The following is a 17,350-nucleotide window of genomic DNA, read 5'->3' on the forward strand; positions in this document are numbered from 1 at the left end:
TTGCATAATGTGCACTTTTCCTGTTGGAGCTTTAGCCACTGCAGCAGGAATGGTGCTTGCTTCAGCTCCACTGTCCAGTTTAAAAGAGATTGTATGGCTGCTAACAGACTGGCACTTTGGGCCAACTCAGAAGGTGCCCGAAAAAGACCGTGCACACAGCAACATCTTGTGGCCATCCCGATCCCGTACTCACCCCATCCTCTGGGCTGATCCACCTGCCTCAAAAAGGCACCACGTCAAAAGTGATGCTCTTTTGCTGGGGTGCCTCCGAAGTGGCTCCTGGCTGTCTGGAAGGCTGGGAAGCTCCTGAAGAGCACCCAGGGAGCCACGAACGGGACGTGTGAGCCTCAGGTCGCCCCAAACCAGCTGTCTGATATCAGCCGATTACTTGCTATTGTTAAGGTGCTGAGTCATGCCTTAGAGTGATCAAGAGTAGACAGTAAGCCAATGAATAGCATTTTTACATCCTTTTGTAGCTCTGGACATTCTTTGCTCATTCTGCACACATTAGCAAAATGTTTTTTCTTTGCACATTTGTAACAAATAATTCCAATGGCTGGACATTATCTAGGCTTGTGTGTGTTTCCACATTTATTGCAAATCTTCTGTAGCTCAGCTGGGGCAGGCATTTGTGCTGGGAAGTCTGCTGGAGGCCTGCATGCTTGTTGCAAGGAGCTGGAACAGTTTTACTTTAGGTCCATAGCATGCAACGTTCCTTTTGCATAGCCCTGGCATAGGTACTTGTAAGAGCCTTTGTTTTGCACACATCAATTGCCTGCTGGCTGTTGGAGGGCGAGATCAGGCTTTCCTATTGGTTTCTTCAAGAGTTTGCTATTAGTTATACGAAATACTATTTTGTCCCTTAACATGAGATCCTGAGAAGGACCAAACTCACAATGCTGTGCTTTTTGTTTATGCTCAGTGATAAAATCATATATTCCAGAAGACTCATTATATTTCAGTTACCAGAACTGGCATCTCTCAAACACAGGGTTCTTTTTCGGTTCATAGTAGGTTTGGAAAGCTGTTAAAACTTCTGACCAGGTCTTATTAGGATCTTGTTAGGATCTGCTTTGAGCCTAAGACCCAGAGGAACACGAAGCAACTTTTCAAATTAATGTAAACTTAAAGGGCTTTGTCTCCTATTCGGTGAAGCAGGATTGCAATTTTGTAGAATCACAGAGTTGGAAGGACCCATACAGACCATCTACTCCAACCTCCTGTTCAATGGAGGATCAGCCTAGAGCAGGGGTATCGAACTCATTTGTTATGAGGGCTGGATTTGACATATATGAGACCTTGTGGGGCCAAGCCACATGTATCGCAAAAGGTAATGCCAGGTAGAGGACATATAAACTTTATAAAGGGCACAGACACACAATTAAAGATTTTTTTTTGCTTAAAATAAAACATGCTTAAAATATTAGCCGGCTTGCAAATTTTGTTTTACAGTCTCTGATAAATGTCACTTTTTGCTATGAATTATTGCATCAAAAACTGCAGACAATGTCTGTGCTGTACCAGTCTTGAATATGTGCTGTTCAGGTGTGCACATCTGTAAATTGAAAACCTACTTTTGATTAATTGACATTCATTACAGACATCTCATGGTCAATGCTTTGAGCCTAAGACCCAGAGGAACATGAAGCAGCTGGGCATTGTGAGCTTTTGTACAGAAGTTGCTTCAAGTACTAGTCAAGAACACGTGAAGGCACCATGGCACAGACTGAGGGCTATGTGCTTGTCTAGAAAACTATCACTCTCAGCCTAATGCTGATATTTCTCTTCTAAATAGTTCACATGCTTTCCTATTGAGAAAGACCGGAGGGCATGAGTACAGTGAAAAAGAGGAGGGGAACCCAGTTAAAAGCCCAACAAAACTCTCTCTCTCTGTAGCAGGACAAAAAGCTCATACCTTCACTAAAACGTTGCTAGTCTTAAAAGCATTCTTTGTAGCTCTCCTGATGGTGGGGACTAGGCAAAGGAAGCTCTGGCTCTTTCTTTCCTTCCCAGGGCAGGAGGAGGGGGAGGAGCCTCAGCCATTTATTAGAAGGAAGAGAGGCTTGTCTCAGTAGCTCTGCAGAGTGATTAATTGAGCCTGGCAAACTTAATCACCCAGCAGAGCGATAGAGCCAAGTTCCCTCATTGGCTGAGGCTGCTCCTCCTTCCTCCTCCCTTTGGGAAAAGGGAGGGGGGAGAGGGAAAGGCTGCTTTTAATCGTGTTTTGACGATTAAGGTAGAAATAAAACGCGAGGAAGCTTATTAAAGAAGAAAAGCAATCGGGCATTCATCTCTTGCTGCCATCATGGCAACCGCGAACAACTCTTACTATACAAAAGTTTTTCCTAATACCTTCCCACCCTTAATTTAAACCCATTACTGCAAGTCCTATCCTCTGCTGTCAACAGGAACAGCTCCCTGCCATCCTCTAAGTGACAGTTCTTCAAATACTTAAAGAGAACAATCATGTCCCCCCTGAACTTCTCTAAACTGAACATTCCTCAGCTTTTCCTCATAGGGCTTTTTTCTTGCTGCATCACACTGCTCATATTTAATTTACAGTCCACCTGTACCTCAAGATCTTGTTCACACACACTGCTACCCAGAAGTATATCCCCCATCCAGTATGTGTGTTTCTCATTTTGTTACCCAGATGTAGAACTCGGCACTTATCCTTGTTAACTTGCATCTTGTTCACTTCTGCCCACTTATCAAGCATGTTCTTGTCGAATTATATATTTTCTGGTGTGTTCCCTGCTCCTCCTGATTTTGTGTCATTGCAAATTTAATGAGTAGCCCCTGCACACCCTCATCCAGATCATTGATAAGAATACTGAAACATACCAGGCCATATCTGAACCTTGTGGCACCCCACTGGACACATCTCTCCATTCAGATGAGATGCCACTGACAACTACCCTTTGAGTGTGGTTCTCCAGTTCATTCCCTATCCACCTAACTATCCTAGAGTCCAGTTCACAGTCCTCTAGTTCACTCATCAGAACATCATGGGGAACCCTGTCAAAATCTTTACTGAAATCCAGGTAAACAACATCAACCTCAATCCAGTAAACTCCTCATTTGCCTTCTCTATGCGAGCCTGTACTCTTCTTCAGGGGAAAAACTGAGGCAAAATAGGCATTAAGCCTTTCTGCTTTCTCTCTGTCCTCTGTCAGAGTTTTTCCATTTCCACCCAACAGTGGGCCCAATGCTTCTTTTATCTTGCGTTTGCTCTTCACATATCTGAAGAAGACTTTTTTGTATCCAGCCTCCCTGGCCAGCTTTAGCTCACCATAAGCTTTGGCCTCTCTGATGGCTGACCGACAGTGCCTAGAAACCTCCAGATACTCTTCTTTAGAGGTAAGTCCCTGCTTCCATTTCTTGAACATCTCCTTTTACTCTCTTAACAGATATCACAGTTCTCTGTTCATCCACATTGTTTTTTTGGATCCCCTTCCACATTTCCTTCTTTTTGGAATAGTGATGGCTTGAGTTTGCACCCCTCACTTGCTCCTTTCCTTCCAGCAGTCTTGCCCATGGAATAATTCTCATCATGCCTGAGTTTATTAAAGTCTGCCCTACTGACATCTAACATGCACACGTGGCTACTAACGTTTTTGGTCTGCCATAGCAAAAGGAATTCTAGCAGGACATGGTCACTTCCCTCTAAGGTCCCCACCACCTTCTCCCCATTTACGATCTCTTCCCTGTTGGTCAATATTGAGTATGGTTGAGTCCCTTGTAGCTCCTCCCACTATTTGATGAAGGAAGTTGTCAGTCAGATAGGTCAGAAATGTGTGTGACTATGGACACTATGCAGAGTTTGTTTCCCAGTATACATCAGGGAAGTTGAACTCACCCATGTTATGAGGTCATGTTGCTTGGATACCGTCAAGCTGTTCAAGGAGGGCAGCATCCACCTCCTCATACTGGTCAGGAGGTCTGTAGCAGACTCTAACCACAATATTGTTTGCCCTTCCTTCCTTTATCTTTACCCAGATACTTTCCACTGGGCTGTCACCCTCCTACAATATTTCCTGACTAAAAAATCTCCTCACTTACAGAGCCACTCTTCCTCTACTTTGGTTTTTCTTAAATAATTCATAATCTTCCACTACTACATTCTAGAGATGTATATCTAGTTACTCCCTGCCAAAGGGTAAGGGACATTGTGTTTTGATTATGTTCAACGATTATGATTACGTTCAATGCCATGTCATTGGTTTCCACATGGACCATCACAAATGGGTAGTGCTCTGTGGGTTTGATGAGTTTCAGGATCCTGTCTATGATAACTTTAATTTTTGCCCCTGGCAAGCAACATGCCACTCAGGCCAGGGGGTCAGGCTTGGACACACAATGTCCCATACCTTTTGGCAGGGAGTCACCTATGACCAACACCTTCCTTTTCCTTCCCAGGTCATTTCTTCTAATCTCCCTGTCTGTAATCCTCAGAATTTTTTTCAGCCTTGATGATTTCAAGGTAGTTTCAACTTTTGTTCCCTTCTTCTCCAGTTCTCTAAATTTCTCACAAAGGACAAGTCTGATGGAGGCTTGAAATGCTCCATCACTTTGTGAGGGATTGTCACAAAGGTCACCCAGCCCAACCCAGGACAGATGGCCTTTGTGATTCAAGAAGGCAGTTTAACAAGGTTACAAACAGCTGGGATACACCTACGTGCTTTGTAGGCTGCCATCAGTCTCTTGTTCTTCCCTCCAGTCAGGAGCCAAAGGACCAACTCCTGACCTTCCCGGGAATGACTAAAAATTTCTTCCTGCAAAGTGGACTCACAGCAGGAATTCACAAAATTATTTTTTAGTGGTAGGTGGTCTGCCAGTCTTAGACACTAGACTCTGTTGTCAGCTGTGAATACAAATAACCAGTGTTATAATTTTTAAATATATATTTTATTAAGGTGCGAAGGGTACTTACAACTTAAGAACAGTCAGTGAGCAGAAAATAAGAAATCTAGGTATTTAGTTGCTAGCTGAAACACTTAAAGGCAATGGTTCGCAAGTACCTTGGAACCCTTTCAGTCACAGGTTCCAAGACAACTCTTCTCCAAAGTTCAGCAAGCCAGCACTGGTTGGCTTTAGCAAGCTAAGTCCAAAGACGGTTGAAATGAGCCACTACATGCCAACAAGCCATGATAGCATGTAGCACCTTCCAAGCTAAAGAACAAGGTTTAGGTTGCTTCCTTTATTGCTAAGAGTTGCCAGGCCTTTGTACCAATCAGAGCTCTAAACAATTTCCTATGGCCACTGACTGATCAGATGACCTAATAGTCTCTGACCATGTGAGAAGGCAAAAGAGCCTGTCTGCAGCCAGACAATTTTACTCTCTCACAGGTGCTTAATTGGATGGAATGTGCAGGCAGATAACAGCAAATGAAGACAGGGCACAGCTGCCTTATCGCACTTTATAAGGTCAGTGTGTGTTCTTCTCAGCAAAGCAATTTGAGTCTCTAGGGAAAAACTGCAAAACAGGCCACAAAAGCAGTCTGGCCAACCTTTTGAAATAGAATCCATTCGGAATAAACTAAACTTCTTGACAGGGATGAAATCTGGAATCTTCCTATTCAATGCTGGAGACTCAAAGAGGATACAGGCCAACTTCTGATACCATGTAATGTCTCCCTGTGGCTGTGGGTTCCCAGGTTAGAGCACCCACTCAGGCACCTGTTCTCAGATCCATTCAGCAGAGAAAAGCTGGCTCAAAACATCAACTGTTTATTTGCAAATTGACAACTCCCACAACCAACAACAGCTAACATGCAAATTGAAAACCGAAAAAAGAGCTCCATCAATAGAACCAAACTGAATTAAACAGCTATCGGCGGGGGGTGGGGGGGGTGGAGCAGACTGTTCCATTACATATATACAATAAATATACCACAATAGCTAATGCAATTGATGTGACATTTAAATATTAAGCTCGATAAATCAATGTCAGCAGCAGTATCGATTAAAATATTTCTACAGTGCCTTTCCAAAGTTCAGCTTAAAAATATAACACTATACTTAAAAATATAAAACCAGGACTAAATATAGTGCAAAAAAAATGAAATAAAATATAGAGCACAACAGTAAAGTATAAGAATTTATTTATTTATTTTTCATATTCATATCCCGTCCTCCCCACCGAAGCAGGCTCAGGGCGGCTAACAACATCATATGTCAACAATAAAACAAAAACGATCACAATCACAAGTCCATTAAAAGTTAAAACAGGTTACAATTTAAAATTATTAGTGCAGTTTTAAAACAACAGTTTGGTGCTAACATCCTGACATTCTTCAGTGATGTTTGGCATCTACACATTTTGGTTGAAGGCCATTCGAAATAGTGTTGTTTTGCAGGCCTTGCGGAACTGGGCAAGGTCCTGCAAGGCTCTAACATCGTCTGGGAGTTGGTTCCACCAGTGGGGGGCCGCAATAGAGAAGGCTCTTTCTCTAGTAGCCTTCAATTTCACCTCCCTCGGCCCGGGGATTACTAATAGGTTGTGCGATCCGGATCTAAGTACCCTCTGGGTAGATTTAGTTAAACTCTCCTGGCACAATTAAATATCATGCTGCTCCAGTGTCACTGCATCTTTGCCAAACTGCCAAAAGCATCACAGTGCCTATCAGGGGTTCAATAACCTTCCTACTTTTCTTGCCAGCTTGACAGTGAAAAAGACTGGGCAGTCTTGCCACCTCATGGAAAACAAGCTGTGCAGATCTGGCAATGCCCACTTTATGATCCTTCCCTATTAATATATAATTTCCTGTTTTTCATGCAAAACCTTGTATTTCCTTAAGAAGAGGTACAATTTCTTGCCTAATCTAGACTTCATCATTACCACAGTCTTCTTAGTATTATATTACAATATGTATCACTAGTGAGTTTGAAGTTTTTCACCTGTTCCTGCACTACGTGGGACTGGGCCTTCTCCATTGCAGCTCCGCTACTGTGGAATCAACTCCCGGAGGAGGTGTGGGCCCTGCGATGTTTAGACCAATTTTGCAGGGCCTGCAAGACCTACCTCTTCAAAATAGCCTTCACTTAATACCGAGCCAAGAAAGTTTCGCTGGATATGTTTTAATCACTGAATTTTATAGAAGACCTAAGTTATAGCACCATAATGTTCATTTTAATACAAGTTGTTTTAATGATTTAATGATGATTTTATATAATTGTAATTGCAATTATCATGTATGGTTTTTATTGTACATTGTAGCTATGTGTTGTGAGCTGCCTTGAGCCTGCCCCGGCGGGGAGGGCGGGATATAAATAAAAAGTATTATTATTATTATTTACCTAAAAATCCTGCGCAATTTTTTTTTAAGCAAAAACTCATTTTCATGGAAACAGCTTCACAATCTCATTATAAATGGCATCAGTCTTATCAGAGAGCATGAGAGTAATGGTTCATATTAATATTCATTAAGGCATAAAAACAAACAAACTAGAAACCATGAACCTGTAATTCCAAAAGGAAGACCCATACAGGCACAGGAAATGTGCATTTAGTACTGGACAGCAGGAGATAAAAGTGAAATGAAATACAGCAACAGAGTAGGGCTGGAAACACCTACAGTGTAATTCACTTAGTACTTTTATAGGAGAGGGCAGCCACCAAACTATGACATGTGTATACTTGTAAAATTTGTCTATTTATTAAATAGAGCCCAATTTTCCTTTTTTTTTAAAGTTCGAAGCTTAGGGTTGAAGCCTTTTTTAAAAAGAGAGAGAGAGAAAAGGAAAAAAAGAAAGGCTTTAGCTAAACCTAATAAAATCAGGAGACGGTGGGAGATGCAGCGGCAAGGAGTTTGATGTCCACAGCAGGTTACCAAGAAGTAGTGCTGTAAATTCAGTGTGGGACTTCAACACTGTGCTAAGTGTGGCCCAAATCTCATGGGCTTCCCTTTGATGCAAGTGTAGTATATTAACTGGAAAAAGCATTCACTTTTATTTGTCTGTGCTGTCTGCAAGAGCAATATCGCCTCATTTAGGGTAGCCCAACATGAAAATGTAAAGAGAAACAATCTGTTACAAATTAGCACAGCTCCCCTTTCATTTTACTAGCTAGTAATTGGAAGGGGTTAAGAAAGTGTAATTTATCAGATTATATGTGTTTATCTTTTTGTGGGGACAGCATCCCTTTGGTGAATTTTCCTAGGTACCCTGAGGGAATAATCTTTCCTTGATGTCCATTTGATCTGAAAGAAAACAATGACGCCTGTGAAATATGGGAATATAATTCGTTGAGTTTGAAAAGGAACAGTTTCCCAGACATCTAAAATGGTATTAATGACATTATTAGAACCTTACCTTTCTTTGGAAATGTTTTTGCTCTCTCGTTTCCAAATGGTCTTAAAGTCACTGCAGAACTCATACCACACTGTGAAAACGTAGTTTGGTGCAATCTCCTTCTCACCAGACTTTGGCTTTATCCCAAAATATCTCACCATTTCTTCAAAGCTACAACACAGGGGGAAAAGACTGTCAGCACATAAACCCACTAGGGAAGTTCAGTTTCCCTTAGGGCAAATTTCTGACCTGGTAGCCTAGGTTGGTAAGTAACATAAATCAGCTTTAACCTTGGAAACTATATGAGCAATATACAACAAATATAACAAAACTTTCAAACACTTTTCCATAGGAAAAGAAGGGTGATGTTTTGGTGATTGGGTACCATAACAGGAAATACAAGCACAGAAATAGGATGAGGGAAGATTTTTTTTAATGACTCTGGTTTTAAAACAACTTTTAGAAGAATTTTACTTAATTATTCCTACTACTTTTTGTGTTTTAGATCCATATAACTGTCAATACAATAGAATTTTCAGATCAGACGTTTACCAGCTGCCCCTTCTCAATGCTTTGCTCTTCCTAACAAACTGTTCCTGAGGTCAGGGTCCTCATTTATGGTTTGGAATACAGAATTCACCACCTACATATCCTCATACAAATCAAGATGTTTCCCTTGCCTCTCACCCAGGCTGTATCCCATGATATTCCTGACAGTTTGTAGAGCTTTAGAAGCAGCTTTTCAATTAGGGACTTCAGATGAAAGGGAAAATTGTAGTGATCAATAATTCTATTCATTTGCAGGTCTTCAGATCTAAATAATCATTTGCAATTACCAGATGATGTTAAGTTTATTTTATTTATATCCCGCCATCCCCTGCAAAACTACTGTACTATGTGAAGCTCATTCCCTAGCAAGGCTATCTTAACTTCTTCCCTTGCCTATTTTCATCACTGACCGATTTCGCACTCAGCTTACCCCACGGTCACGTTCCTCTTCTCTGTGCAGCGTCCGTCGGATTTTCCAATATCTGCGCCGGAGTTACAGGAAGTGTCATGGCTTTCATGCAGCAAATGGAAACTGGTTTTTAGCGGTTTCCGTTTGCTGCGCAAAAGCTGCAACGCTTCCTGTAACTTCGGCGCAGATAGTGGGAAATCCGACGGATGCTGTGCAGAGAAGAGGAACGTGACCGCGGGTTAAGCTGAGTATGAAATCGGTCACTGTGTTGTCCGTTTGATTTCTGTGAACATTCTTATATGTGTAATGGTTTAATGGCTTCACATTTTCTAAAGACAGATTTTAATTAAACCATTTTTATACTGGTGGTTTGCTTTCCCCCGTTTTCTTTACATTTTCCATATTTAGTTTAGTGATTTTATTTTTATCTTGTATTTGTAAATGACTGAATTTGGGGGGGGGGACCCCCAAGCAATCTGCTTATATATAAAGAAAGAAACAAATCTCACTTCAAAAATGGCAAAGCACTTCACAATCTGTAAGGTTCAAACTATTGGATTGTACTGATTTCTGAAAACTCAGTGTTCTATAAACTAATTTAATTTGGATGTGATGCAAAGGAAACAACTACAAAGAATCCTCTCAATGCTTTTAAAGCCAAAGTGATGAGCAGCAGACTCTAACCTGGAGAACTGGGTTTGATTCCCCATTGTTCCACATAAAGCCTGCTGGATGACCTTGGGCCAGTCACAGTTTCTCTTAGAACTCTCTCAGTCCCATCTACCTCACAAGCTGCCTGTTGTAGGGAGAGGAAGTGAAGGCAATTGCAAGCAACTTTGAGTCTCCTTGAGAGAAAAGTGGTGTATAAAAACCTACTCTTCTAAATAATAGATATTATTTAATGCAATGCAATAATGACATCTCCATGTTAACATCACAATACAAGTTTGAAGATGCAATAGTCAGTAATCAATAATTTCATCTCACAGTCTTAGCAAACCACTACAATAACCTGTAGGTGTTGTTGGCAATGCTGTAAGAAGATGTGTCCTATATTCAAGGCTAAAGCACTCTTATAGAATTATTATCTGAAAAAAAAACCCTTCTGTGATTACACAAGATTAGCATATACAATTATATTATATATTATATACAAACCTGTATTCTCACTGACAGTTTGAGAATTTAAGCATACAGGTCCATGTGGCAGAACAGAATAAAACCCCAACATTTTATAGGAGACAGCAGTTAAAAAGTAAATTGCTGGGATCCACAAAACATGCAATTGGCTCTATAACCTAGGAATGTTTTAGGATTTTAAAAATGTTTTGCAGTATGACATGGTGGTTCCTTGCTGAAAGAAAAAAGTAAAACATGCCAATGGACTTCAAATAGTTTAATAGATCCCAACGCCAATTTTCATGTTTTCCCAGCAATTAAATCAGACAAAAGAAAGACAGACAATGACTCATATCAGTTGCCCCCACCTCCTTGGGCTCTGTGTTACTTCTTGCACTGATTTAATGTTTGGGGCCAGATAACCCGTCCTTGCACAGAGGACAGTAGGAACAGCAGTGCTGCAAAGGAAATACATCTTCACAACTTCTTTTCTTATGAGTGAGACATCTGCTCTACTGATTTCTTTGGGACTTTAATACTTTGTATAGTTAACAGTCACTGCAAAGTGCATCATTTCCAGTATCTTGAGTGCAATGAAATAGGCAGAGTTATGATTTAAAAGTGTTGTGCCATTTACTTAATTAAGCATGTGTGGCAGAACAATGACTCTACAAAGCATGTAGGTGTGGCACTGCCTCCTTCATTAATGAAAACAAGGGAGCTGCAATGTTCATAGTAGTTTTCCAGAGCACAAATCTTCACTTCAGCACTGATGAAGCATATATTTTTGAAATATCCAGTGGCAATAAAGTGAGAGAAGTATCTATTGCCTGGAAGTCAAAGAGCTTCACATTGTGTTCCATGTGTGGACTGAGACTTCCTTTAGTACCAAGCTCTTCTCAGAAGGCTAGTCTTGAAGATTAAGGGGCTCTAAGTGGCATTCAGTGCAGTATGTGAGACTGCGGCTGGAAAAGAAAAACTGGCAACTGCCTTCTACATGTGTTGCACACAAAAGCCATTGAGGTTGCAGACTTAACCAGGACTCACCCAAAGAATTTTTCTTTCTCTTTTCAAACTGTTTTTTTTTTTAAAAATTGCAACATCCAGTCTGATGAAGAGTTCTCGGGAACTCAAAAGCTCACAAACTGTTTTTGTGTCATTTGGATAGTCCTAATGAAAGGTATCATGTAGACTGTGTTCTGGTTTTATGAATGTTACTTTGGCACCTTTATGGCTGCTAGCAACTTCTTTTGAACCCAGCTAGTGTTATTTGACTTGGAACAATTATTCTGAAACTTTCTGCTACCCAGACATACCAGTCTGACATTATGACATAGGCCTAAACTTATGACTTGAACAAGTAATGGAAACAAAACTAGAAAAAAAATCAATGTTCACCAGTTTAAAACACAGGTCATTATGTGCAAAACTGTTCCTGGATGAAATAGCTTTAGATTGATAGTGGGCAATTTCTTAGTAGAATATGTTTGCATGTGAAAATAAAAAAACAAAATCTGAACACCAAAAACAAGATGCCTTCCAGCTTAATATACTGGTTCTCTGTGAGCACATTCTTTCCCCCTGAATGTGAAGCATTTACAGCACAATCCTAAGGGGGGGGGGGCTGAAAGAACTCTAGAAGTGGACTTGCTGCTATGTGGGTGCCAGAAGGATTTGTGCCGATGTACGGCTGCTGCTGCCATGGGGGAGGGGAATTACGTGGGCGGGGGGCCATCCCAGCACCGCTCTGCCCGAGAGCAGTGCACCTGAAGGCTGCGCCTGAGCATTGGCAGAAGTGAGGCGGAGCGTGGTGCTCAGGCACACGAGGGGGTGGAGTTGGGGACGTGGCCAGGTTTAGGCGGCTCCCTGAGCAGTTTGGGCCATGACACCCCCCCCCAAGAGGCACAATGTTACGCTTGCAAAAACAGTGGCATGTCCCATAGGCACTCATTGAAACAAGTCGGCTCCACAGCAGCAGAAGCTCCCAAACTCCTTAGAGAGCGGCGTGATTGCCTCGCCAATCCCCTCGCACTTCAGGCTGACGAGCCCCCTCCCCAGCACCCAATCACAGTCTCCCCCCTCCAAAAACACTTCCGCTCTGGCCTCACACAACTCAGTTGTTAGGGACAGCTTCTCATGGTGGGAAGCTCTGCTGGCGAGCTCCCGGCCATACAGACTTAGAGTGAGGGACAGGCAGGCACGTTGGTGATGGGTTTTGCACTGTGTGGTTGCTTTGACAGTATCTTTGACTTGCAAGGGGGAGAGAGAGGTCTCTCCCCTGGGGCTAACTGCTCTTGTTTCCAGGTCTCCACAGGTTCCGGGCTCCCGGAGGTTCTGCATGTGAGGACTGTCGCCCATGGCTGTTAAGTTCCACTGTGCCCCCTGTCCTCCCCTTCCCCTTGCTCTCGACCGCTCGGTGTGCGAGCGTCTCTGGCACTTGAACCTGGCAGTGGGCTTCAGCAGGGGGCATTTGCTGACCCCGCTACCTTGTGCTGCTGCCTGCTCCCTTCCCTTCATCTGCCCTCTGCCGCTTTCCCAACCCCTAGTAGGGCACGGGGGGGGGGGGTGCTGTGGCATCTGCCCCGATGTGGGGAACTAGGTCAGAGACTGTTCCTTTAAGAGAGCAGCCAGCTGAAATGCAGCCTGCCCCTCCAGCTGCCACCCCTGCAGGTGCTCTTTGTCTCCATTTTGCAGCTGAGAATCCAACACAGAGGCTTCCACATGTGTCACTCCACCACCCCCCTCCACTCCCTCAGCTGTTTCTGTCCACCACTCTGAATGGAGCCCCACCCACGGTGAGACTGCCCAGCGCGCACCAGAGAAACTGTTGAATTGTAAGGCTGAGATCAGAGAATTGTAAGGCTGAGATCAGAGAATTGTAAGGCTGAGATCAGAGAATTAGATTCACTTTTAGAAATGCTTTGGGTTGAAATAGAGGGCCCAAAAGGAAATTTAACTATGGGAGTTTGTTATCGCCCACCAAATCAAAAGAGAGAGGACGATTATAATATGATGGAAGGCTTAAAGATAGCGGCTAAACGTAAAAACTGTGTTGTAATAGGTGATTTTAACTACCCGCAGATTGATTGGGTCAATATGTGTTCTGGTCGAGAGAAAGAGATTGAGTTTCTTGATGCTCTCAATGACTGTGCTATGGAGCAGATGGTCTCAGAACCTACCAGGGGTGGGGCGATCCTGGATTTGGTCCTAAGTAATGCCCAAGACTTGGTGAGAGATGTAAAAGTGATTGCGCCGCTTGGGAGCAGTGACCATAATGTTATTGATTTCACCGTTTGTATAAATAGGGAGTTGTCCAAAAAGACCACCACAACCACGTTTAACTTTAAAAGGGGTAAATACACTGAGATGAGGAGGCATGTGAGGAAGAAACTGAAAGGAAAGGTACATACGGTCAAAACCCTTGAGAAAGCTTGGACGCTATTTAAAACTATAATCCTAGAAGCTCAGATAAAATACATACCACAAGTTAGGAAAGGCACAAACAGGCATAAGAAAAGGCCTGCGTGGTTAACAAATAAAGTAATGGAAGCTGTAAAAGGTAAGAAGGACTCCTTTAAGCGGTGGAAAACCAGTCCAAGTGAGATTAGTAAAAGGGAACACAGGCTGTGGCAAATCAAATGCAAGACTGTGATCAGGCAGGCAAAAAGGGACTATGAGGAGCATATTGCAAAAAACATAAAGACCAACAATAAAACTTTCTTCAAATATATTAGAAGTAGGAAACCAGCCAGGGAGGCAGTGGGGCCCTTGGATGACCATGGGGTAAAAGGATTACTGAAGGAGGATAGGGAAATGGCTGAAAAGCTAAATGAATTTTTTGCCTCCGTCTTCACTGTAGAAGACGAGAACTTTTTGCCCGCCCCAGAACCACTAATTTTGGAAGGGGTGTTGAAAGACCTGAGTCAGATTGAGGTGACAAATGAGGAGGTCCTACAACTGATAGACAAATTAAAAACTAATAAGTCACCGGGTCCGGATGGCATACATCCGAGAGTTCTGAAGGAACTCAAAGTTGAACTTGTGGATCTTCTAACAAAAATCTGTAATCTTTCATTGAAATCTGCCTCCATTCCTGAGGACTGGAAGGTAGCAAATGTCACCCCCATCTTTAAAAAAGGTTCCAGAGGAGATCCGGGAAACTACAGGCCAGTCAGTCTGACTTCAATACCGGGAAAGTTGGTAGAAACCATTATCAAGGACAGAATGAGTAGGCACATTGATGAACACGGGTTATTGAGGAAGACTCAGCATGGGTTCTGCAAGGGAAGATCTTGCCTCACTAACCTGTTGCATTTCTTTGAGGGGGTGAACAAACATGTGGACAAAGGAGACCCGATAGATGTTGTTTACCTTGACTTCCAGAAAGCTTTTGATAAAGTTCCTCATCAAAGGCTCCTTAGAAAGCTTGAGTATCATGGAGTAAAAGGACAGGTCCTCTTGTGGATCAAAAACTGGCTGAGTAATAGGAAGCAGAGAGTGAGTATAAATGGGCAGTCTTCGCAGTGGAGGACGGTAAGCAGTGGGGTGCCGCAGGGCTCGGTACTGGGTCCCATGCTTTTTAACTTGTTCATAAATGATTTAGAGTTCGGAGTGAGCAGTGAAGTGGCCAAGTTTGCGGATGACACTAAATTGTTCAGGGTGGTGAGAACCAGAGAGGATTGTGAGGAACTCCAAAGGGATCTGTTGAGGCTGGGTGAGTGGGCGTCAACGTGGCAGATGCGGTTCAATGTGGCCAAGTGCAAAGTAATGCACATTGGGGCTAAGAATCCCAGCTACAAATACAAGTTGATGGGGTGTGAACTGGCAGAGACTGATCAAGAGAGAGATCTTGGGGTCATGATAGATAACTCACTGAAAGTGTCAAGACAGTGTGCGTTTGCAATAAAAAAGGCCAATGCCATGCTGGGAATTATTAGGAAGGGAATTGAAAACAAATCAGCCAGTATCATAATGCCCCTGTATAAATCGATGGTGCGGTCTCATTTGGAGTACTGTGTGCAGTTCTGGTCGCCGCACCTCAAAAAGGATATTATAGCTTTAGAGAAGGTGCAGAGAAGGGCAACTAGAATGATTAAAGGGCTGGAGCACTTTCCCTATGAAGAAAGGTTGAAACGCTTGGGACTCTTTAGCTTGGAGAAACGTCGACTGCGGGGTGACATGATAGAGGTTTACAAGATAATGCATGGAATGGAGAAAGTAGAGAAAGAAGTACTTTTCTCCCTTTCTCACAATACAAGAACTCGTGGGCATTCGATGAAATTGCTGAGCAGACAGGTTAAGACGGATAAAAGGAAGTACTTCTTCACCCAAAGGGTGATTAACATGTGGAATTCACTGCCACAGGAGGTGGTGGCGGCCACAAGTATAGCCACCTTCAAGAGGGGTTTAGATAAAAATATGGAGCACAGGTCCATCAGTGGCTATTAGCCACAGTGTATGGAGCACAGGTCCATCAGTGGCTATTAGCCACAGTGTATGGAGCACAGGTCCATCAGTGGCTATTAGCCACAGTGTATGTGTGTATATAACATTTTTTGCCACTGTGTGACACAGAGTGTTGGACTTGATGGGCCGTTGGCCTGATCCAACATGGCTTCTCTTATGTTCTTATGTTCTTATGTTCTTATGTTCTGTTCCAGAAAAATAAAGTCTGATCTGTACCCTCTGTTGTCTTTCTTGCTTGGCATCTGGTGCACGTTCCCTGGGCACCCCCCCCCCAGTCAGTGGCCTCGCCGAGGGAATGCCTGGGAGGGTGGGTAGACTTGGTTCTTGGGGAGGGGGGAAACGAGCTATGAGCCACCATGTTGCCCCCGCATGACTGGACAGGGGAGGGGGGTGCTGCCCCTCAGCCTGCCTGGGCTGACAGCCTACCTGACCCCACAGGGCTGTTGTGCGCAGGGCACTAAGGGGGGCTGCTGAAGTGTATGCATGCCCAGCGACTTGCACTCTGAGTTCTGTGGCCCCGAGGGGAGGTGTTCCTTGCACATAGCGGGGGGCGGCAGCAGGACAACACCGGGGGGGGCTCCAGGGGGTGTCTTTTGGACTTGGTCTGCCCGTTCCCAGACACACATTCCAGTCGCTGTCTAGGACAGCAAACTCCTGCACTTGGTACTTCCTGCTCATCTGTGCATGCCTCTGCCCGCCTGCCTGCCATTGGCAGAGTCTCTGACAGCGAGAGGGAGTGAGGAGATTGATGGCCTCTCAGGTGCGGGTTTTCTGCTCCCTTGCCCAGTCACGTGCAATGGGCTGGCCAATCCCGTGGTCCCGCACGAGCCTGTGCCTCCCCCACCCCCGCAGTGGGCCAATGGTGTGTGCCTGGGCGGAATCACCATGGTGATGGGTTCTCTCCCACGCTTGAAGGGGGAGAGTCGGGTCACTCTCCCCCTCCAAGCGTGGTGTAACGTCTCCCCTTTGGGTGCCAACTGTGGCTGCTGACACTAGTTTTGCACTCGAGCACAGCTACACAGCGGTTCTCTGGATTGGGCTGTTAGTTACACAACCGCTTGCCTGTTGTCTAAAGAATTAAAATAGATTTAACTACTCAGCAACTGAGCCTCCATTTCATACAGCTTGGCCCTCAAAGTCGAATATAGTTGTCTCAAAATCTCAAAAGTATGAATATGTTTTTGAAATCCTATTACATGATTTTTGACATTCCAATATATAAGAAAAAGGTCTTTAAGCAAATATAATTCATGACTAACTAAAGTAGAATGCTTACCACTTTTGTGCATTCTCCAAATGGCTCTCCTCGATCTTATGTTCTTCTATAGCTACAAAAATAACATTTAAAAACATGTGATATTTATCATCAGTCAAGGATAGTATCTACCCCAAAGAATACATCTTTGAAGCAGGTCAGGACTTTCATCAATATAGGAAAGGAACATTTCATTTACCTTGTAAATAAAAACTTAACTTCTCCTGCTCTTCTCTTATACTAGGATTAGGCACAAAAGC

At 43.4% G+C, this 17,350-nt stretch overlaps 1 protein-coding gene across 1 annotated transcript in view; it reads right to left on the minus strand.

Moving 5' to 3' along the window:
• FMN1 (formin 1) overlaps nt 1-17,350 on the minus strand; it is a 266,553-nt gene that overhangs the window by 37,172 nt on the left and 212,031 nt on the right. The window contains exons 14-15 of the mRNA XM_060262294.1: nt 17,112-17,163; nt 8,314-8,463 (exon numbers count right to left, since the gene is read on the minus strand). Coding sequence (XP_060118277.1) covers nt 8,314-8,463; nt 17,112-17,163 — 202 coding nt within the window. The remainder of the gene's footprint in view (nt 1-8,313; nt 8,464-17,111; nt 17,164-17,350) is intronic.

This window comes from Heteronotia binoei, chromosome 21 (assembly GCF_032191835.1).
Source record: "Heteronotia binoei isolate CCM8104 ecotype False Entrance Well chromosome 21, APGP_CSIRO_Hbin_v1, whole genome shotgun sequence".
Taxonomy (NCBI): Eukaryota; Metazoa; Chordata; class Lepidosauria; order Squamata; family Gekkonidae; genus Heteronotia; species Heteronotia binoei.